This window comes from Sycon ciliatum, chromosome 13 (genome assembly GCF_964019385.1).
Source record: "Sycon ciliatum chromosome 13, ocSycCili1.1, whole genome shotgun sequence".
Lineage (NCBI taxonomy): Eukaryota > Metazoa > Porifera > Calcarea > Leucosolenida > Sycettidae > Sycon > Sycon ciliatum.
In genome coordinates, this window is record NC_088655.1 from 24,225,076 (window position 1) to 24,247,575 (window position 22,500).

The window sequence follows — 22,500 nt, forward strand, 5'->3', positions numbered from 1 at the left end:
TGGTAAGAAGTGAAGTAGTATTAACCTTTCAATAGAATACGTTTGCCTATGATTCGTTGTGCACACTCCTTCTTCTTTTTCTTATGTATAGTGATGATTGTGTAATATGTTGCGCAATAATTAGAGTACACAATTTTTAAGTAAAAGTTTGCATGGATCGGAGTTGCGAGTACCGTACTCGCGCGATTAGAGCCCTCTCTTGAATAGTACCGTCTCTTGAATAGTGCCCTCTCTTGAATAGTGCCCTCTCTTGAATAGTGCCCTCTCTTGAATAGTGCCCTCTCTTGAATAGTGCCCTCTCTTGAATAGTTCCCCATCTGAGATGGACATTGAAAACCAATAGTGCCCCTGAGGCACTAATCGTGCGAGTACGGTTACTGTTAGCCACTGTGGCTAGATAATTTACAGTCTGAAGTTGTGGTACTAGGCAACTCTGTTACCTCCACACACACACACACACACACACACACACACACACACACACACACACACACACACACACACACACACACACGCACACACACACACGCACACACACACACACACCAACACACACACCAACACACACCAACACACACACGCACACGCACACACACGTCGCCGAGTGCAGGTTGTTCATGATGACGGCTGGACTTCACTCCTCACCCAGTCATCCGACCAGCTGACAATCGTGGCCGGCAGTCGTGATCACGTGTGGCATGCTCGCTTCACAGCAAGCTGTAGCATGTGCCCCAGTGCCACTGTCGTCTTGTCGAGAGCCAGGATGTCGGCGAGCGATAATGCTGTGCTCGCGGCACGTGTGTCTATCCGTGTCCGGTGCTGCGCAACGCCGTGGAAAGATTCACTGGTAGGTTTTGAAGTACCGTAAAGTACTGTTGACCCCCCCCCCCCCCCCTCTCTAATTCCCGCCCCTGTCGATTTTCTACCTGTGACGCGACTTCGGCGTATACAATGAAATACGATGTTGAACCGACGAGTGCACTGCTGTACACAAAACATGCCAATCCAGGATGAGAATGTGCACAATCCAGCACATCGAATCTGATCCTCCACGTTGTTGTACGTCGTGCTGCAGAAGTCAAAACCTAACAACAAATAACGACCTTTGGATCCGCTTGGGTCCCAGTTTTTGTATGGGGTCCATACACGTTTGGGTGGTTTTCCTTCGCAGTGTAGTGACATATCCACCGGTAGGTGTGGGTCCATGACCGGGAGGGCCTAGTCCAATCACTACCGGTGGATGTGTCACTAGCACTATGCTGCCAAGGAAAACCACCCAAACGTGTATGGACTCATGCAAAAACTGGACCCAAGTGGATCCAAAGGTCGTTATTTGTCGTTAGATTTTGACTTCTGACGTCATCACTTTCAAGCCCTATTCCACGTAGAGTACCGCTGAGGGTGTTCGGATTCTGTGTACTGCTGGTTATTTGACAGGGGCATTCTGTTGTAAGTTGATGAATACAGTAGAAACCTGTAACTAAAGACCGCCGTGACTGGAGACCAGCCTGGTACTAAAGACCACCGTGATTAGCGACCAGCCTGGTACTACAGACCACTTTGCCAGGCACGGACGGTCTCGCATTCATGATTATAATGGTTGTGCAGTGCAAACCTCTAACTGAGGACCACCTGCCACTAAAGACCGCTTTCTCCGCCCCCAAGGGGTGGTCGTTAGTCACAGGTTTCAGTGTATGCTGCTGAGGTAGGAGTGTGCAGACAATGTTGTCGCCGTACTTGGTGCGTTGTATTCAGCCTTGCTCTCTGCCCCTTTGCCATCCAGTTTGATTTGGACAACGGCATTCGGGATGCAAGGCTGGTTGAATCTCCGAGTGGTCACCGAAACGCCGAGTGGAATCTCTCGGCTACCCTGCCCCACGAGGTTGTGGACTTGCATGTCAAGGTTGCTCGCGTAACGGAGCCGCTGTTCCGCAGGATGACCAACGCGTGTCCGCGCAGAGGAGTGTCAAAGCGAGCACCGCCGCCATTGTCCCAGAGTGGATCAGCAACGATTGCCGAACCACACTCGTTACCAGGTATGCCAGTAGTATGCGGGAGGTCTTATGCATTTTTAATGTTTGACTTCGACGTAAACCAGCTGTGGATCACGAAATTTGACATGTCTTTGCTCTACAATGGAACTCACTTAGAGCATACGGACATACGAACATACGAACACGCAGTTATTTTCGGTGTAATTTTAATTTGGGTAATTTCGGTAGAAAATTCAGGCACCTAAATTTAAATTACACCTAAAAGGCACTAGAGTATGCAATGTATGTGAAGGGAATGCTGGTCACCTAATTCTAAATTACACCTGAAACCTGGCAGGTCCCTGACACCGAAATTTAAATACACCTAAAAAGCACTAGAGTATGCACTGTATGTGAAGGTAGGCTGGTCACCTAATTCTAAATTACACCTGAAACCTGGCAGGTCCCTGACACCGAAATTTAAATACACCTAAAAAGCACTAGAGTATGCACTGTATGTGAAGGTAGGCTGGTCACCTAATTCTAAATTACACCTGAAACCTGGCAGGTCCCTGACACCGAAATTTAAATACACATAAAAAGCACTAGAGTATGCACTGTATGTGAAGGTAGGCTGGTCACCTAATTCTAAATTACACCTGAAACCTGGCAGGTCCCTGACACCGAAATTTAAATACACCTAAAAAGCACTAGAGTATGCACTGTATGTGAAGGTAGGCTGGTCACCTAATTCTAAATTACACCTGAAACCTGGCAGGTCCCTGACACCGAAATTTAAATACACCTAAAAAGCACTAGAGTATGCACTGTATGTGAAGGTAGGCTGGTCACCTAATTCTAAATTACACCTGAAACCTGGCAGGTCCGTGACACCGAAATTTTACTATACCTAAAATTGCATGCTACACTATACCCTGTAAGACTTGCAGGGTATGGTTAAGCTGCCCGGTAAGGTTACATCCTAGAGTTCCCCTGCATTGCACTTCTGCCAAACACTGGCAGCAGTTTGGCATCACCAGTACAATACGTTTGAACTTTAGTGCAGGTACACATGCTTCCTCTGCAAACAAAAAACTCTGTGACATTGATTGTCCTCTCTGTTCTGGTGAATTGAGCTCTGATGAATCGAACCATAGCAGCTCTGACTGAGTAGGCTGAAACGTCACTAATTCTCGCCTAAACACTCTCTCCCCTCACTTGTCATCTCTCACTCGCCTTTTCCTCCTTTCCCATTCTTGACAGGCTCGAGACGTACATACCGAAGTGGCAAGAGTTCCTGCTCAACTAGTGTTTTCCTTTCTAAGAAGTGAGTTGTTCTACGCTCCCATGCACACCGTGTCGTGTTGTCCTACAAGGCTATGCTGTTCACAAGCTAACAGCAGCATGAGCATGTATCACAGTGATCTTGCACGGTGTATATTTATTTATTTATTTATTTATTTCTGCACCTCGTAGCATGTGAAGACAGCCAATTGAATTGAGGAGAGGGTGAGACCAACCACGGAAGAAGAGAAAAAAAGAAAAGAAAAGCACGGACACAAAAGGGGAAAAATGAGAATAGTGCTGGGATTACGGTGGGGTCAGACTCGTTTGACTTACATCTATAGAAGAATGGCCTGCCACGAGGAAAACATGGATGCAGTGAATGGCATTTCCGGTCTTTGACAAGTACTTTGCTGGTGAGCTGATCTACTCACCTCCCACCGCTTTAGGAGCTGCATCTGCGCCTTGATCCTTGAAGGGTGGTGGCGTTCCTACGGATGTGGAAAACTCTACCTCTAGCCGTGTCTCACACAAACTGGGAATTTTTTTATAGAAGAACACAAGGGTATGAGCAAGAGTACATAATCTCCCAGAGTGTGCAACGCCTGATCCAGCTCTGCATAGGGTCTTGGTCGAGCGTAGTCGGATCTTTGTGTCATCATACCGTACACGTCTGAGCCTGAGGGGAACCCGGGGAGTCACGGGGACTCTCGCATCAAAAATAACGGTGCCCTGCCTCGAGACCGGCCTTGCGCTGGTGCGGCGCACACGCATGACATCAGAAGATCCGACTATGCTCGACCATGACCCTATGCAGAGCTGGATCAGGCGTTGCACACTCTGGGAGGTTATGTACTCTTGGCATGAGCCATGAAGCAACTGTCCACCACTGTAACAAGATAGAAAGCAGCCAGATCTTTTTACAATTTTCTACAGTTATTATCGGCTCAGTATCCTGGTTCAGCGTCACAGTGTTAGTGTTGTTCTAAATTAACAGAGGTTTCCTGTGCATTGAACTTTTCTTTCCCAGCGTATCTACACGTCGGCGGCTTGAAGTCCGCCCGCAGCATCCTCTTGCAGATGTACGTGAGAACAGTCACCCCACGTCACCGCCACCAGCAGCAGCACAGACGGCCTCGGCGCTGAGTGTTCCGATTGAAGTCCCGCATGTTGTCGCCGGCCAGAGCATAGCTTTCGTGCCGTGCACAACCGACGGCTTTGTGTGCGCCAAACCTCTGTTTAGGACGTGGCAGTCGGAAATGAAAGGTTAGCGCCGCATACACCGTAGTGGACGTTGACACCCGGTGAAATACGCCCATTGCGCAATGATGTAATTTGTACTCACATAACACCCCACACAGCCACCTGCACCTGGGCATGGTCGTCTGGGGGTGTTGAACAGTGCATTGCTGATCCCAGCGTACTCACATAACACCCCACACAGCCACCTGCACCTGGGCATGGTCGTCTGGAGGTGTTGAACAGTGCATTGCTGATCCCAGCGTACTCACATGCATTACGCATACATTCCATATTTGGCAATGCGCAATGGACCCATGACCTGGGCAAGCTTAGCGCCGCGTACACGCACTGCAGTTCACCTAGTAGCGCTGACATAGAACACTGTGCTAATTGCTACCACTCTGCGTCTTTCTATCCCTTTCTTTTTACTTTCTCCTCGGCTTCTTCTTCTTCACAAGCTGTTGACAGAGACTCCCTCGATTCAGGCCAACGCCTGTGGCGAATCCATAAAATTTATTAATTAATACAAAACAAATACGTGCGTACTGTAAAATAGACCGGCAGTGCTCACGACTGCAAGCGGCCAGCAACGCCCCATGGGCCATGCCCCATGGCCCATGGCCGCTTGACTTCTCAACGGATTTCACCATGTCTACTACAATAGGATGATTTCACGCGATTGGCCCGAACGGTGTTGTGAATACGCCCGTCCTCAAGTAGAGCTCGCATACTCGTACCATTCACAGCATTCTGGTCTACTCTCCGCTTTCAACTCCTGTGCATTTCCATCGCATTCACAGCTACAAACAACCAGTAGGATGGTTATGTTACAGACGAGTCAGACTACGGCCATGATCAGTTCTGAACTTGAGTTTCCATGGTGATGCAGTCGTGTTTCAAATGATTCTTCGCAATCGCTGACCAAACACGTCTGTATAGTAGAAACGTGGTCACAGTTGGCCGTAGTCTGAATCGCCTATTAGTGTTGGTTTGGTTTGGTTTGGTTTTTATTATTTCAGTTCGTTGCCTCAACAGTGCAAAGTACAAATATCAAGAGGGACGAACGAAAAGAGAAAATGTTGGTGTCTGTGTCGACTTGCTTTATTCAAAGCCCCACATTTAAGTGAATAATAGCAAGAAGGTACAAGACGGTTGGTGTCTGTAGTTTCAACGCATTGTCTTCTTCGATGCTTAACGTTGTTTCACAAGAAGTATACGAATACTGGGAGTTTTTTGTTGAGGCTGAAAAACATGAAGTTTGCGAGCTTCTTTCCTATGCCCGGTTGCTGACTAGGAGCTTATAGGGACTATTTTACTTTATCTGACTTACAGTCCATTCAGAAAAAGATGAGCGCTGGCTCTGGAGAGCTCCCGTGTTTGGCGATTTTGTGGTACACTGTGCAGTGCCGCGCAATTCGAAACTTGAAAAAGGGTCCAAAAAAGGCACCTCAACTGGGGTTCGAACCACAAATGTACTGTTATGCAAGTGGAGTGAACAGCCTGGATTTTCATGGTTTTTACCCAATTCAGTGCTTTGGGGGCAAAACCTGGCCGAAATCCTATTGTTGTTATGGCTTGCTTTTTGGAGAAATAGACTTCAAAAACACAATTGGAAGAGCATTCCATGGGGATTGCCAAAAAAATTGTGACGAAAACTCAAAATTTGACCCGTTAATGGCCAAAAGCTAGGATATCTTTTTTTTCTGAATGGACTGTAGATGTGCTTTATGTTCCGCCAAGTACCCTGACTGGTGGTTATCTGGACATGTGTGTGTGTGTGTGTGTGTGGGTGGGTGGGTGGGTGGGTGTGCGCACACGTAGGCTTGCAGCCTATATCAATCTTATCTTCTGAAAATTGTAGTCAAGTTGCTGTCTGATGATCGGTTAAAACTAGTGTTGAAACGATCTCACCGGATACTCGTTAGCTCGCTCGCCAGAAACTCGGCTCGTTTGTGCAGCCAGCTCGTTTGCACTAACGAACACCGTACACCGTACTCCGTACACATGGCAGTACATGTCGACCGGAGAGTCGTAAAATATTTCACGACTCCCTGGTCGATCGAGAGTCCAGTCCCGCGCAAAGTGAAAATCACTCGCAGTTACAGTGACTGTATGCCTGCACGGAACTTGAGTTGTTTCAGTTGTCGTTGCAGCTTTGGTGGGCTCTAGTGATGTCTTGTTCCGCATCTGCTGACCTGACGCAGGATATTCTTCGGTCACCTCTCCATTCGAGTGAAAGTTTCGCTCAGTCGTTTGGAAGTTTTCTCCCGCAATGCAGCGAAGACCAGGGCTACTTGCAATCTTTGCAAAACGGTCTATTCTTACAAAGGCTACTCGAAGACGGCGCTGAAAAGACATCTCGACACCAAACAGCAGTCCGAAGTGAAGCAGCAGCAACCCCAAATGCCGGCGGTGATAATTTGAACCAGCTGAAAAAATCGGACTAAGGAATTTTTTTATTCAAAAAATCATATTTGCCACATCAATGAAACTCGTTAGCTCGCTCGATAGCTTGCTCGTTAGTGGAACTGATCGCTCGTTTGTTATAGATACGCTCGTTTCAACACTAGTTAAAACCGTGAAACGCAGAGTTAGGCCACACCAAGTTTTTTCATTGTTTCTCGTCACCGCGCGCGTACCTTTCTTGAGGATTGGACCAAAAAAAAATCTCGCGTCCCGGTAAACACGCATAAAAAGGCGTTGTAAAAGTACGCGCGGCGTCAAATCTGGAGTGCAGTGCTAGTGCACGAACCGAAGGACGACTTTTGCACCGTGTATGTACGCATACCGGTAGTTCAAGTACCACACCACCACACGACCTTTGGTTTGCTTTCTTTCCTATTTAAATAACATGCAACACTGGACTTCCTCACCAGAGGCCGGTGCAGGAGCCTGGTTTTCTGGCTGTATGTTGCAATTGACTGTCACGCGTGGTGTATAGTCTGATTTTAGGTCATAAATTGGGCCTTTGTAGTGTAAATAGCAGTTTTTGTTTTTCAAACCCTATTTTGTTTTTTTTCCGCCCGCCCGCGTTCCTTTTGAGATTTTCAGGTGACGAGAAACAATGAAATAACTTGGTGTGGCCTTACAGAAGAAACGCTTTTCGTCCCTCTCAAGTGTGTGTGTGTGTGTGTGTACATGCGCGTGTGTATGTGTGTCCACGTGCACTTGTGGTGTATGAATATGAACTAATTATCTTGTTTAGATGTTGCTGCTCGCTGCAACGCTCCCAATGCTCTGTTCCATAGCGAACGTGGCATTCTGCTTATCACCATAATGAATCCTGACGCACAGGAAGTCAGGGTAAGTTGCTCTCCTCAGATAAACTCCTGCCGATAATTGCTGTGATTCTCGACTGTGATCTATTCCAACTGATGAACGTCCCAAGAAAACGTGTTTGGAAACACTAGACCAACCTCGCTTACATGTGTATATATAGTCATGTGTTGGTCATAGCTTTATTCAAGTTACTGTCTCTACGCCTATTATTTGTATCACAAGAAATACCGGATGATCCAAATGAATAATCTGGAACATCCCATTCGTATGAATGATGACGATTGTAACTATGATGTAATCCGATCTATGCCCGCCACTCTGCAATGCATGCTATGCAGTGTGCACATTTGAGCTGACACTGTTTACTACACTGGTGTGAACAATGACGATGTAATCACAGTATAGTGACGATGTAATGATGACGTAATCCCACCTGTGCCCACACTGCTAGTCTGCTAGTGCTCACTAGACTGACCACAGTCACCACAAGGCATGCCATACATAGTAAGCTGACACTCTACTTCACTCGTGTGAACATGATGCTATAAAGTAAGTAAGTATAATATTAATATAAATTATCGTATCCGTTCCCGAAGGGAACTCACGACGGCCGCTAACACCCGATAAACCCTAGCGGCAGATGCAGCGCCTAACGGTGGGGGTGAGTGGGTGAGTGGGCAATAATGGTGATGTAATTATGATGTAATCATGATGTAATCCCATCTCTGCCCCAGGCCCAGTGGCCCCACTCACTGTGCATGCTATGCAGATTGAGCTGACACTCAAGCATACCAGTGTGAGCAATGATGATGTGATTATGATGTAATCCCATCTGTGCCCAACACTGTGTATGTGTGTATGCAGATTGAGCTAACGCTCAACCACACTGGTGTTAATGTCTCCGAGCCGGAGGTCGTGGCGCGGCGGCCCGCCTCGTGTTCCGCCGCGGCCGTGGATCCGGAACGCTCTCATGGTGCATTGCGACCGGGTCAGCCAGCTGCGGCTGTGAGATTGGCAGCACATTGCAGCATCACCCTGAGCGCTGTCGTCTGGTTTGACGCAAATTCCTCAGTGGTGTCGCAAGGCAAGGTGGAGGTATATGCGCAGTCCAGAGAAGGTGGCCCGGCGTTAAACATGTGCTCGCACAGAATACAGGTAAGGATCCGGCAGAAAAGGGAAGCTAAGGCCTTACCCAAGTGTACCTTCTTATAGTCTACATGTATGTATGTGTTCACATCATTGGCCTTGCTCGTACCTCCTTTCTTTTGTTCATTTGGCTTATGCGAAGACTAGCCAAGCTTGCTTGGTGATCTCAATGCGAACAAGCGTATCATGATAATAATAATAATTTGTGTTTATCATCTCGGCTTTGCGCCCTGCACCAGTACAACGTGACAGTGTTTGCAGCAGGTCTAGAGCTGCACAGTGGCCGCCGCGTACTGGACTCTCGCGAGAACGGGTTTCACTGATCAACAGTATACTTGCAAACATACTGTAGTACTTTTTCCCCTCCTTTCTATATCCCTTCCCAGGCCCGTAGCAGCCCCATTTAGGTTGGTCCGGCAAGATCCGACTTTGATGCTCCCCCCCCCCCCCCCCCCATACTCATACATATGCCGGTACATGTACATGACTTTATCTTGCCCGTAAAAGAGGCCGTTACCCCGCCAAAACAAAACAAAAAACATGTACATACATTGTACAATGTACATGTACATGCATGTAATCGTGACCATGTAGAGTGACATAGGGCGAGAAAAGGAAGAAGGACGTTCTGCATGAGTCAGGAAAAGGGCATCAGAATGTTGTGTCCGTCCAAACAGAACTTGTTGAAGCCTGTGAAGGTATAGCAACAGTATCTAAATGCATGTGATAAATGAACCAATATGTACCTTTGGAGGAGGAGAAAGTGTGTTGCAATGGACTATCTTTGGTACAAACCCTATCTAGAAAGAATTGGAGGAAGAAAAGAATCCGAACACGTTTCCGGAAGTACAGAGTAGGAACCTTCACGGGCATGACTGTCCTCATGACCTTCAGCAGGGTCATATTCCTGATGACATGTGCAAGGTAGGTCTACTACCGGCACCAAGAGTCCATAACTCTTGCCGGCACTACTATGTAATACCTCTATACAGTCAGACCTCGCTTAACCGCACACATCTGTTTTCCACAAAAACATCCGGATAGGCGAGGTAACCGGATAACTGGACACACATACAGTAGGTATCGGTTATAGCGTGGGTGTTTGAAAAACGACATTTGATTCTTATTGCCGATATTTCTTACACACGATAAATCACGTGTGACATATCATATGCGCGCACGTTTGGCATGTGCCATGTGGACACGTACACATGATACACACGGATCAATCAGACTCGCGGTCGTGCTCGGCGACTGTGGAGCAGCGGATACGAGAGAAGTCGGAAGAAAGAGTCCGACTGGACAGAAAAAGTGATTCTCCAATGTTCCCATGGACATAACTCTCTTTTTGTGTTGAATATTATTGTATTGAGCATGCACAGAGAACAGATGTTATTACTACAGGCGATATACTTTGCACTAATCTGGCATATTTTGCTACACAAAATCCATTCTTAGGGCCGATATATTCTACTATGCGATAATACTGCTTGTAAGAATAAATATACACATAAAATATGTGTTATGATTATGAAAAAATGAGTGTTCATTCTTGTAAGCAGTATATTCTTGTATACGACCACACTATAACCGATACACACTGTACTGTATATGCATGTGGCATGTCAAAAGCAGTGACATCATACATACATGTAGACGGGTCCTATGCAGTACAACTAGCGTGCCCAGTATGTAAAACAAGCGAGAAAAATGACAAGTGCATGCAACTGGTGCTGTCCGCACACACCCAGCAGGTCAAGGACCTCATTTGCTTGTACAACTCATTGATACTAGCTTCTGCAGGCGCTAGCCAGCCACATGCAACCGGATACGACGAAGCATTTTGTACACATTTTAACCAGTTTGTACACAAAATCATGCACCGGTATGCGGATCGCGAGGTCCGGTTATGTTGTATGCATAACATATGCTGCACATCGGTAACCAGCGATTTTCTTCCGGATGGCGAGGGATCCGGATAAATGAGGACCGGATAAACGAGGTCTGACTGTACTACTTACTGCACACATCATCATCATCATGGATGGACATCCTGAGCTGCTCACATGGGTGAGCTCCCCTTTTTTTTTTTTTTTTTTTTTTTTTTTTTTTTTTTTTTTTTGGCCGAATATTGGTCCGGCAGCTGCCGGACCTGCCGGACCGCCTGCTACGGCCCTGCTTCCGCGCCTGTTTTTTCTCCCTTCCCCATTCTCTTTCTGCCCTCTCCTCTTCTAAGTCGTCTCCTAGTGAGAAGGCACCATTGCCTGTTTGGTTGAACGACTATAAGTAAAAGCACAACACCTTGACACCGCGCGGGTAGAGCCAAATGCCACAAGTTGCCGTCTGTTGGTTGGTCTGCGGGCATGAGCATGTGTTTTTCTGCATTCTGCTTTACTGCTATTCCGTACAGCAACGTACACAGCTGGATGCACCGGTCCACCCTCTCGTCACAGTGGTGAGCCTGAACGCTGAAGTTCGTGCCAGCGACGACGAGGCGCACTACGAGAGTAACCGGCAGCAGTACGAGTACAGCGGAGGCGAGTATGACGCGTTGTTCAGCAGCTACGTACGGGCAAGGCCGACGTCAAGCTTCAGTCTCTCTCTGCACGTCTGTGTGAGGTATGTGTAGAGATAACCCCAGTAGGTATCATTGTACAGTAGAACCTGTCATGGCAACCACTCGGATAAGGTGACCACCTGTCCAAGGAGACCACTGAAACCAGGTTCAAGGTATGCTATTTCTAGTCAAATGATCCTGGATAAGGAGACCATCTGGTAACGGCAACCACGTTTTGAAGGTCCCTTGAGCGGTCGTCTTAGACTGGTTTCACTGTATACAGAAGGGCTGAGGCTTCCTGCAGTTTCAACTCTGAAAGGAATTCGGGTAGACACACCCATTCCCGTAGCGCTGCACATCGGAACCAGTTCTGTTTTTTTACAACGTTTCGGCACTTGGCAATCATCAGGTAACAAGAACAATGAATCCATGAACGCTTCATTGTATTATCTTGACTTTCCAAAGGCAAATAGATGGTGTGAGGCACTGCTGTCCAGTTTCAGTCTCTCGCTGCACGCGCGTGTGTGTGTGTGTGTGTGTGTGTGTGTGTGTGTGTGTGTGTGTGTGTGTGTGTGTGTGTGTGTGTGTGTGTGTGTGTGTGTGTGTTAAGATATGTGTAGGGATCCAGCAGGTGTGAGGCTCCAATGCATATGGCATCTTGTAGCTTTGACTATCACTCTTAGCACATGATAATTATGTAAGTAGGCAACACGTGCTCTTGACTCAACTAAGTTCAAATCCGCTATGTCCTCCTGTATCACAAGCACGACCAGCTGTTGTTCTAGTGTTGTTCTTGTTCAGAACACGGTTTTGTGGTTCACGCCCACTCGTTATTCCCAGGGTCTCCCCTCATTTTCATCGATCGGATGCTCTGCGTGTGTGTGTGTGTGTGTGTGTGTGTGTGTGTGTGTGTGTGTGTGTGTGTGTGTGTGTGTGTGTGTGTGTGTGTGTGTGTGTGTGTGTGTGTGTGTGTGTGTGTGTGTGTGTGTGTGTGTGTGTGTGTGTGTGTGTGTGTGTGTGTGTGTGTGTGTGTGTGTGTGTGTGTGTGTGTGTGTGTGTGTGTGTGTGTGTGTGTGTGTGTGTGTGTGTGTGTGTGTGTGTGTGTGTGTGTGTGTGTGTGTGTGTGTGTGTGTGTGTGTGTGTGTGTGTGTGTGTGTGTGTGTGTGTGTGTGTGTGTGTGTGTGTGTGTGTGTGTGTGTGTGTGTGTGTGTGTGTGTGTGTGTGTGTGTGTGTGTGTGTGTGTGTGTGTGTGTGTGTGTGTGTGTGTGTGTGTGTGTGTGTGTGTGTGTGTGTGTGTGTGTGTGTGTGTGTGTGTGTGTGTGTGTGTGTGTGTGTGTGTGTGTGTGTGTGTGTGTGTGTGTGTGTGTGTGTGTGTGTGTGTGTGTGTGTGTGTGTGTGTGTGTGTGTGTGTGTGTGTGTGTGTGTGTGAGCATGTGTGCACATGTGTGTGGGTGTGTGTGTGTGGGAGTGGGGGTGGGCGTGCGGGCGTGCGTGGACGCGTTGTGAATGACTCTCTCCTTCTTCTTCTCGCAGGCTCCTCCTTGGTAATCTGGGGATGAGTGGTCTGCGCAGTGTGGATGTGCTTGTCCCATTACCGTCTGGCTACCAGTACAGAGGAAATCACACTCTACATCGGGTAGGCACACCATGTCTTGTAGCATGCTCCGCATAGATTATAATACTGTAAAAGCCATAATTATATGTAACGAAGTGCTAATTCTAACGAATTAACGAGGGGAAGCCTGTCGTTAAAATACAGATCGTTAGACTGAAATCTATACATATACTGTCGTATTGAGCGTTGAGAATGAGTGAGAATTGTTACCTTTCGTACACGTAAACCAGTTGATTTTAGGAAATCGTTATATATGCGCCTCGATAGAATAATGGCTTTTACAGTAGGTGTCTTCTGTGATCGAGAGCACGTTTGGGTAACAATCAACGACTGTCTTATGCGACCCAAGGCACAGGTATATGGCATTCTATGATTGTTTTTATGTGACCGAAAGTATGGGTCCACAACTGCCTTGTGTCCGCCATGCGCTCAAACTTCTATGTATGTCACATCATGACGTCATTATGATGTCATTATGATGTCATCAGCTCTACACATGCATTCTGGCTGCCAGTGCCTACACAGTGTGCAATGTGGTTCTGTGTGCGGCGAAGGCCGCCTATGATGCTCGGTGAACGAGTTGCGAGACACGACGGAGGTGTTCTGGACTTGCCTGTATCCCAGGGAGTACGCACTCTTCGCTTTTAAAATAATCTAGGCTCTGCCCATGATTGATTTTATGCACAAATGCACGCATGTGCACACACGCACACGCGCACGCACACACACACACACACACACACACACGCGCGCGCGCACACACACACTCACACACACACGCACACACCCTCCTCATCAAAAGTCACAGTGGCCACTGAAGTCAACCACACCGAAATCGAGTAGTGAACAATAACAAATTCCTCTTTCTTTTACGCTCTTGCCTGCCTTACAGAGAATACTATTGGATAGCTGCGTGACAATCGAACCCATCGTCCAAGTGTCCTGTGTACTTCAGTTACAACCCACCTTCATCCTGGCCACTGGTAAGTTCAATGAGTACAGTAAGATTGCTCCCCGTATGGTGTTCTTCAGGTGCTGTCATAGCAGAAATTTTCGGTGGTGTAATATTTTCGGTATTCTCCGAAATCGGCGGTTTGGTGGAGGGAAATTTTCGGTAAACCCGTTTCCCAGGTAAGCGCACTAGTACTGTACCGAAATTTTCGGTGTGTTTCATTTTTTGGTAAATTTTCCGGCACCGAGTTAAAACAGCACCGAAAATTTCTGCTTTTACAGTATGGCGTTCTTCAGGTAGCCCGAGTTTTTCTGTTAAAATCGACTGAAGGATATTGGGCTTTGCTCTCCTATCTGTCATGGCTGCCTAGGCAATCATGTGACAGTTGCCATGGCAGTATGTTGTGAGAACAGGACTGTGTCGATGACACCTTTCATTGGTGCTATGTGTACTTGCAAACAGTCGTGACAGTGCTGTTAGAGGTGTTCACCTTGTGTACGTAAATATGGCGCAACATACGGAGCACTTGCGCTACCTGCCCACACATGACACTTATTGGATCTTTCAGCATAGGGATTTCTCCCCTAGGGGGGGGGGGGGGGTCTTCTCATAGGGGTGTCTAGGCATATGGGTCTCTCCCCACAGGGTCTCTCCCCATGGGGATCTTTCAGCATAATGATCTCTTCCTCAGAATCTCTCCCCATACCGCGGTCTTTCTCCATAGTGGGGTCTCTCCCAAAGGGTCTCTTCCCCAGGTCTCTTCCCATAGGGGTCTCTCCTCCTATATGGGGTATCTCCCCATAGGGTCTCTCTCCCCATAGGGTCTCTCTCCCCATAGGTCTCCCCATAGGGTATCTCTCTCCATAGGGGTCTCTCTCCCCATAGGGTCTCTCCTCCTACATGTATATAGGGGTATCTCTCCCCATAGGGTCTCTCCCCATAGGGTCTCTCCTCCTATATAGGGGTATCTCTCCCCATAGGGTCTCTCCCCATAGGGTCTCTCCCCATAGGGTCTCTCCCCATTGGGGTCTCTCCCCATTGGGGTCTCTCCCCATAAGGTCTCTCCTCCTACTTCTTCGTCTTCTTGTGAGAGCTTGGACCCCTTGTCCAGCAGGCAAGAAGTTAGAAATGCCTGTTCATTCTGGCGAAGTAAAATAAAATCAATCAACCAACTATATCTCTCCATAGGGTCTTCTTCCCCATCCTCTTCTTCCCCATCCTCTTCTCCTCTTCTTCCCCATAGGGCTCTCTCTCCCCATAGGGTCTTCTTCCCCATAGGGGTGTTCTCTCTCCCCATAGGGTGTTCTTCCCCCTAGGGTCTTCTTCCCCATAGGATTCTCTCCAACCGAGATCTCTCCCCATAGTTTGAGGTGACCGATTTCTAATAATACGCAGGTTTGAATCCAGACGCTGGTAACCTGATCATTGATCAGCAGGTTTGAATCCAGACACTGGTAACCTGATCATTGATCAGGACAGGGGAACTGGAGTGACAGTTGTTTTACACACCCAACCGATCGATGCACTCGTTTCCTGTCTCTGGTTTCCTCGCAGAGAATAGCACCTCTGTCGCGCACAGTGTCCTGTGGCCGCCAACAGATATCGGTGATTGCACTTTGGAACCCTATCAGTCCGCTGATCAAGGAGGTAGCGATGCATCTGGCGCTGTCGACTTGTCCAGCGGCTCAGGATCATCATCTGGCCAAGCCAGCCAACTGCCGTACAGTGGCTGAGTTCCAATGGAGAGAAAAGGCTACTAGAACAAGAACAACAAACTGCTGATGCAATACTCCTATCTCTGGCAGTCTAATATCTAACATGGGATTATGGAATACTTACACCAGATTTAGCGCTAAAATTGTTTGTACTTGTGGCCCTATGTGTTTATAAGCATCCTGCTGGGTAGACCCGAGTATCAGTTGTCTGATGATTGCCTAGCGGCATGAAACTCAGAGTTACAACCAACCTGAACGTCCTCCTCTGAGTCTAAGCTCTGTCTCTGACATTGAGCACTCTCAGGCTGCAGCTCGGGATCAACAACGCATTTGAATATTATTAATTTTGAGTGTAACTCCTCCTATCTCTGGCAGTCTAATATCTAATAATGGAATATGGAATATTGCTTGAGTGTAATTTAGTCAACTCTCGCTACGCCAGCTCTGCTTTCGTCCGTTCGCTCCAGGTCCTTTACTGCCGATTCCTTTTTCCAAATGTTTATTCTCTTGAACAACAATGACTTGATCTGAAAACAACTCTGCGAACCAGTCGTTGCTTGAATAGGGTCACCAGCCCATTGCTTTTCTTTGATCATATTTGCTGCGCTAATTGTTCGCCACCTCACCGTCTGCCGAAAGCCAGGCCTGTCTATGACAGAATTTCATCTTACCTGAGCTCTAGTACGTATAGGCCACACCGGCTCTTTTTGGATTACTCGTGTGTTTAAAGCACAGCAGCGTTTACTCCCGAAAACACCGTAGATGAGGCTGTGTAACGGCGGATATCGGATATCCGTAGTTAGTAAAAGAAAAAAAGACCCCCACCTTGGAGTTGATGCAGACCGAGTAGCAAAGTGGAGAGGCTGCCCAATGTCATGCTCCTCCAGTTCTAGATTAGGAGCGGTGAACTCCTCACAACGATCAATGACACTGGTAAAGTCCTCCAGTTCTGGATTAGGAGCGGTGAACCCCTCACAATGATCAATGACACTGGTAAAGTTCTCCAGTTCTGGATTAGGAGTGGCGAACGCCTCGCAACAATCAAAAGCAACGGTAAAAGAAGGGTACGCTCTCTTAGTGTACACAACGATTCAATTTTCAATAACACATGATTGCATGAAGACACAGACACACACACAAACACACACACACACACACACACACACACACACACACAGGCGCACACACATGCATGCATGTATACACACACAGACACGGACACGCGGACACATGCATATGTGCGTGTGCGCCCAGAAACACACACACACACACAAACACACACACACACCACTATAATGCACACAAGTTCACACATGCACACACACACACACACACACACACACACACACACACACACACAGCATTCCTGACATATGTCTATCTGGCAAAGCATTCCTGGGAGAAGGCAGACTTGATAATGAGTTCTTTCTGGCGGCAGGCTGTAGAGAACAACACATAAACACACAGACAGGCATCACACAACACACAGACAGACATCACACAAGACGCGGTAGACAAGAGTCCAACAGTGGACGCTAGTTGTCCCAATGCAGTGTTTAGAACCCCGTGCAATCCTTTCTGATTGACACTCAAAACAACACACACACGCATGCACACACACACACACATGCATACATGCACACACGTGCGCACGCACACACACACACACACACACACACACACACACACACATGCACTGATTGCCCTATCCCCTGGCTATTATGACAACATAGCGCCTGCCATGTCACCCCCTATAGTTCCTCCAAACGAGGTGCCAATCATTTACTCTGTCGTCTTTCTGTCTCTCCCTCATATCATTGCTTCTCCAGCTTCTAACCTGCACTCTCTTTCTAAGCTGAGAAAATCTCGATTTAGCAGCTGAATACTAGCTGCGCGGTTTCCAAAGTTTTTTTGACCAGCACTGCAACACTGTTAAAGAAAAAGAAAAAGGCCCAACCTAGTTATGTGGACATACGGTGGTCGCCATGGCAAATAACAGTTTTTTTAAACACGTTTTGCAAAGTGGGCTTACCGCTCAGCTTGCTCACATCCTCGGAATGCGTGGCGGAAAGAACTGAATACCTGCTGCGTAACGCACGCATTTCGGCAGCCACGTTGGTCGACTCGGCCAGCTGTCGTCTCGCCTCGGCAAGCTTAGACTGAAGGTCAGCCTTCTCAGAGCGAGCAGTGCTGAGGCTAGCCTCGATGTTGGTTACACGTAGTCGTGCGGAACGCACGGCAGGATCGACGTCTGCCGCAGTTGTAACAGACGGGAGCGGCAAGAATGATCCGTGCGTGCAAGCAAGAAAGTACACACACACACACACGCACGCATACACACGTATGCTCGCACACATTCTCACGCATATCACACGTGCACATGCACACACACACACACACACAAACAAACACACACACACGTGGAAATGTACATGTGTGTCATTTCTCTGAGCCACACCATTTGAAACTCGCACCATTATTGAACCTGTGCATGCACTGAGCGAGGCAGCATAGCTAGAACTAGCTCCTGAGTGACTTTTCTTGCAGCAGGACTGCAGAAGTTATTCGAATGATGTCACAGAGTGAGTCAGTGATGCCGGGACCACAGAACCATTGAAGCTGTTTGGACCACCCCTTATACTATATCAGGCCCGTCGCACCGACTTTGGAGGTGGGGCAGCCATGGAAGGGGGGGGGTGCGGGGGCCCTCCCGCGGGAAAAAATTTCAGCATTTCCAGGCATTTGGTGCCATTTCAGTGTAGCTGTTAACTACAATGAAAGACTTTTTGATTCTGCAACAAACCAAGAAGACGCTAACGATCGGGGACAAACATCACCCTCCCCCGGGGAAAAAATTCAAAAATTGAGGCCAATTGCAAGCATTTACAGGCGTTTGGTGCCATTCAGTGCAACTGCAATGAAAGACTTTTTTTGTTTCTGCAACAAACCACGATCATGGACAAGGATTTGCCACGCTTGCGCTGAGCTCCGATCATCGCGCATTGTTGCAGGGTTGCAGGGTGCTCCAAAAAAAGGGCCGAAAAAGTGGGGCGGCTAAGGCCGCCCCAGGCTGTGACGGCCTTGTATAGGAACAACAAGGTCTTGAATGTACTGTTTAGCACATAGCACCACCCCTTATAGGAACAACAAAGTCTAGAATGTACAGTTTAGCACATGATGCTCTACATAACATAGAGGGAAAGGGCATGATGGAATACTGACTTGTACAGCAGGGTTTGAGAAAAAGCTGGGTAGGGTCGGGGGGGGGGGGGGGCAGTGACGACCCCAACTTTGACGTTGCTAGTCTGCTATGCTTATTTTTTTCATTAATTAATGATAGAAATGTGAACTGCAGACTAGCTTACTGCAGTTGTCAGCTGGTGGCTGCGGCCCTGTAGGTGCAAACACAAACAACAAGAACGACGACGACGACGACGATTTACGACGACAGCAACAGGACAATGACAACAGCAACATGTGAGTCATTTCAGGCACAACAAAACACCCTGTCTATGATTCCTAGCACCTATATGTACAGTACGGATCGGCTATAGCGTTGGTGTTTGATTTTCGTGAAAATATCACTATAGGCGATATATTACTATAGGCGATATGCATACTTAGGTATGCCTGACAAATGCGTGTATGGTGCCATTCGAATCAGTGCAGCGTGCAGACGCATGCTGTGCATATGACTGTGCAATACGCGCAGTGCAGAGCTACTTCGTGCAGAAACAAAAACTTCGTGACTTTTTGACATGAGTTTTCATGGAGTTCCTGTGCTCAACAAATGTGTTCTTTTGGAAGAGAAACACTTCAACACATTCAATCGACATAACAATATCTACAGGATCGATTAGTGGGAGTAGAGTCTCAGTCTGGGTCGCCATCGCTCGACTCATCACCGCTGAAACCGTTCCAAGTAGCAGGTCGATCGTGATGTCGTATTTCACGGAGAAGCTTCTCCGCGTCCCTGATCGTCTTCGCTGTTACCTGAATGCCTTCTCCAACATCTCGGCGGAGACCACGGTAGCGCTTCAGCGCTGGTACTCATTACTGCCTCCGATCTCGCTCGAGGATGCCCCGGAACAACAAGCACAGCCCACGCCAAACATTTCGAATTATTTCCTCCTAGGGATATCATGGTCGTACCAGCGCTTCCTGGCTGCCGCGATCAGATCTCGCCATGTACGATGTATAATTTTTTATGATCATCACTATAGCCGATGAAAAATGTATGCAATAAGATCATTTTGACAAAGAAATCGTATCATTATAGCCGATATATTACTATAGCCGATTATTACTATAGCCGATCCGATATGTATAGAAAGGGGTGGTTTACGAAAATGAATTTGAGAATACGATCACTATAAGAGGTATATTACTATAGCCGACAACCCTATAGCCAATCCGCACTGTACTTCTCTCGAAGTATTTCATCAAACCTCTTCAGTTAGGCCTCACTACATCGTAAATCTCTGTGGACTTTCTGACATCTACTTGTATGTGCTTGCCATTCCAACAAATCACACCAATCTTCCAGTACAGTCAGACCTCGCTTGTCCATCCTCTTTTATCCGGTTCCCTCGCCATCCGGAAGAAAATAGCTGGTTACAGATTTACAGCATACGCGTTGCATCCGACATAACCGGTGTTCGGTTATCCGGTTCCCTGGCCTATCCGGATATTCAAGTTTTGTGGAAAACGGATGTGTGCGGTTAAACGAGGTCTGCCTGTACCGTATTTTCCGGAGTATAGTGCGCACTTTAGATGTGCTATTTTAGGCCCTAAATCGCAGGTGCGCACTATGCTCCGAATATGAAATGCATGTACTTCAATGATGATTGAAGTGCGCACCCCCAATGAAGATTGGGGGTGCGCGTTATACAAAGGTGCGCACTATACTCCGAAAAATACGGTATACACTACTCAAGACTCGCAGCTAGCAACACACAGATAGGTAGTACTGGTAGATTGGTGTGAGCTTTTAGGAGCGTCAGAAGGTATTCGACATTGGTACGGCTATGAAGGTGGTCCTGGGGTGCTCCCCAGGGGACATATTGGAAGATTGGGCCCAAAGTAGCCCGTATTTTATTGCTCCAAAATTCTCAACGTGAATTTATTAGTGGTCTTTGGCCATACCTGCCGCACAGGTTCGGACGCCCCTGCCTTTCGAGTGCCAGGTGCGACAGACCAAACTGCACTAGCTGTTAGAGAGCTGTCAAGGACACTGGGAATATTTCACCGCCACCGAGTGGAAGTGGATGCGCAGAGTATAAGCCCATTGCGCATTGCCAAATATGGAAGGTATGAGTAATGCATGTGAGTACGCTGGGATCAGGAATGCACTGTTCAACACGACCATGCCCAGTTGACTGTGTGCGTTGTATAGTCACCTACCTGTGCCTATATATTTGGCATGGTGCATCCACATGTAATTTGACCCCGCTTCCTATTTCACACCTTCGCGTGCGCACATGCACCTCGCATACACCAGCGGTAACTGTTGCGTGCCTGTGCTGTTTACATGCCTGCTCTGCTCCCTGTGTTCTCCACTTCTCCTTCTGTTTTCATCAAGTATAGTTTGTAATTCCTACCGGAGTGTGATGGTCGTGTTGGACTGAGAGAGTGTGCATGGGCATATATCCTTAGTGCTGTTGCAGTAACGCAACATGTGTGGGGTGTTTGCGGTACAAATCACGTCATTGCGCAATGGGCTTATTACAATGACCAAAGTAAGAGAGTCACGCAAGCAGAATCGCAAAGCAGAGCTTTGAGTCTCAGCTTTCGCATACAATCAGTCGACAAAAGCGGCTTTAAAGTGATGACAACATGAGTTTGTTGCCGTGCTTGTGCTCGCGTGTGTATTTTAGAGACGGATGTAAGCTATTCAGATGATGTAGGAAGTTGTCGCACTGCTCCGTGGAATCAAAGGAGTTAATAGAACTAACTGCGACTTCTAGGTTAAGTTGAATCCTTTCTAGTGCTACTTTCGTAGAGGTCATATACGTACTTTCAGATACACACTGTGGCAGTGCCCGGTTCCATGTCACACCAATGCACACAGCAGTTGCATGACCTTCCAGCCGGTAGCCGGCGTCACATCGGTAGGTAGCGATGAGTAACGTGGCGCGTGCCTAGATGACAACGTACACGTACACGTGCATGCGTGCATACCCACGCACGGGCACACACACACGTGCACACACACACACATACACACGTGTACACACATGTACATACACACAGAAATCCACACATATATGAATACACACACGCACGCACGCGCGCGCGCACACACACACACACACGCACACACACACACACACACACACACATAGACATACAGCATTGGGCATACAGTGAAACCTGGTTTAAGCGACCACCCCACAGTGGAAGGAAAGCGGTCGTTGCGAGGTGGTCTTTAGAACCAGGTCCCATACATTCGTGGCATATCTGAGGCAAAGCATGCACGCCTCACTCAAGTGCATGCAGCGCATCCTGCAATGTCACTTGTCACTTCTGTTGACCGCATGCACTCGCTTCAGAGCGCAATTCAACCCTGTTGCAGTCAACCCTGCCAGCCAAGATGGCACATTTGGCTGGTTTTGGTCGCCGTGTGCAGGTCCAATATGGCGCTTGGCGCACAAAAAGTCGGTCGCTGGTCGCACAAGGCAGGCGGCCGCTGTACCCAGTGAAGTTTCTGTGTAGAACTGTCCGTGCTTGGAAAAACG

At 47.7% G+C, this 22,500-nt stretch overlaps 2 protein-coding genes across 3 annotated transcripts in view; one reads left to right on the forward strand and one right to left on the reverse strand.

The window, feature by feature from the left end:
- LOC135829961 (uncharacterized) overlaps window positions 1-16,517 on the forward strand; it is a 57,147-nt gene extending 40,630 nt beyond the window's left edge. Inside the window, exons 24-34 of the mRNA XM_065342354.1 lie at window positions 1-2; window positions 611-847; window positions 1,784-2,036; window positions 3,237-3,300; window positions 4,288-4,523; window positions 7,705-7,802; window positions 8,643-8,933; window positions 11,335-11,543; window positions 13,015-13,117; window positions 13,989-14,079; window positions 15,603-16,517. The exon at window positions 1-2 is cut by the window's left edge and continues 70 nt beyond it. Of these exons, the coding sequence (XP_065198426.1) occupies window positions 1-2; window positions 611-847; window positions 1,784-2,036; window positions 3,237-3,300; window positions 4,288-4,523; window positions 7,705-7,802; window positions 8,643-8,933; window positions 11,335-11,543; window positions 13,015-13,117; window positions 13,989-14,079; window positions 15,603-15,781 (1,763 nt within the window). The 3' untranslated portion in view covers window positions 15,782-16,517. The remainder of the gene's footprint in view (window positions 3-610; window positions 848-1,783; window positions 2,037-3,236; window positions 3,301-4,287; window positions 4,524-7,704; window positions 7,803-8,642; window positions 8,934-11,334; window positions 11,544-13,014; window positions 13,118-13,988; window positions 14,080-15,602) is intronic.
- A 240-nt stretch (window positions 16,518-16,757) lies between these two features.
- LOC135829972 (mucin-17-like) overlaps window positions 16,758-22,500 on the reverse strand; it is a 29,287-nt gene continuing 23,544 nt past the window's right edge. The window contains exons 22-25 of one of the 2 annotated variants that reach the window (XM_065342362.1): window positions 21,780-21,903; window positions 19,129-19,155; window positions 17,796-18,014; window positions 16,758-17,202 (exon numbers count right to left, since the gene is read on the reverse strand). In XM_065342362.1, the coding sequence (XP_065198434.1) occupies window positions 17,141-17,202; window positions 17,796-18,014; window positions 19,129-19,155; window positions 21,780-21,903 (432 nt within the window). In that variant the 3' untranslated portion in view covers window positions 16,758-17,140. The remainder of the gene's footprint in view (window positions 17,203-17,795; window positions 18,015-19,128; window positions 19,156-21,779; window positions 21,904-22,500) is intronic. The other variant, XM_065342361.1, reaches the window with a different exon arrangement.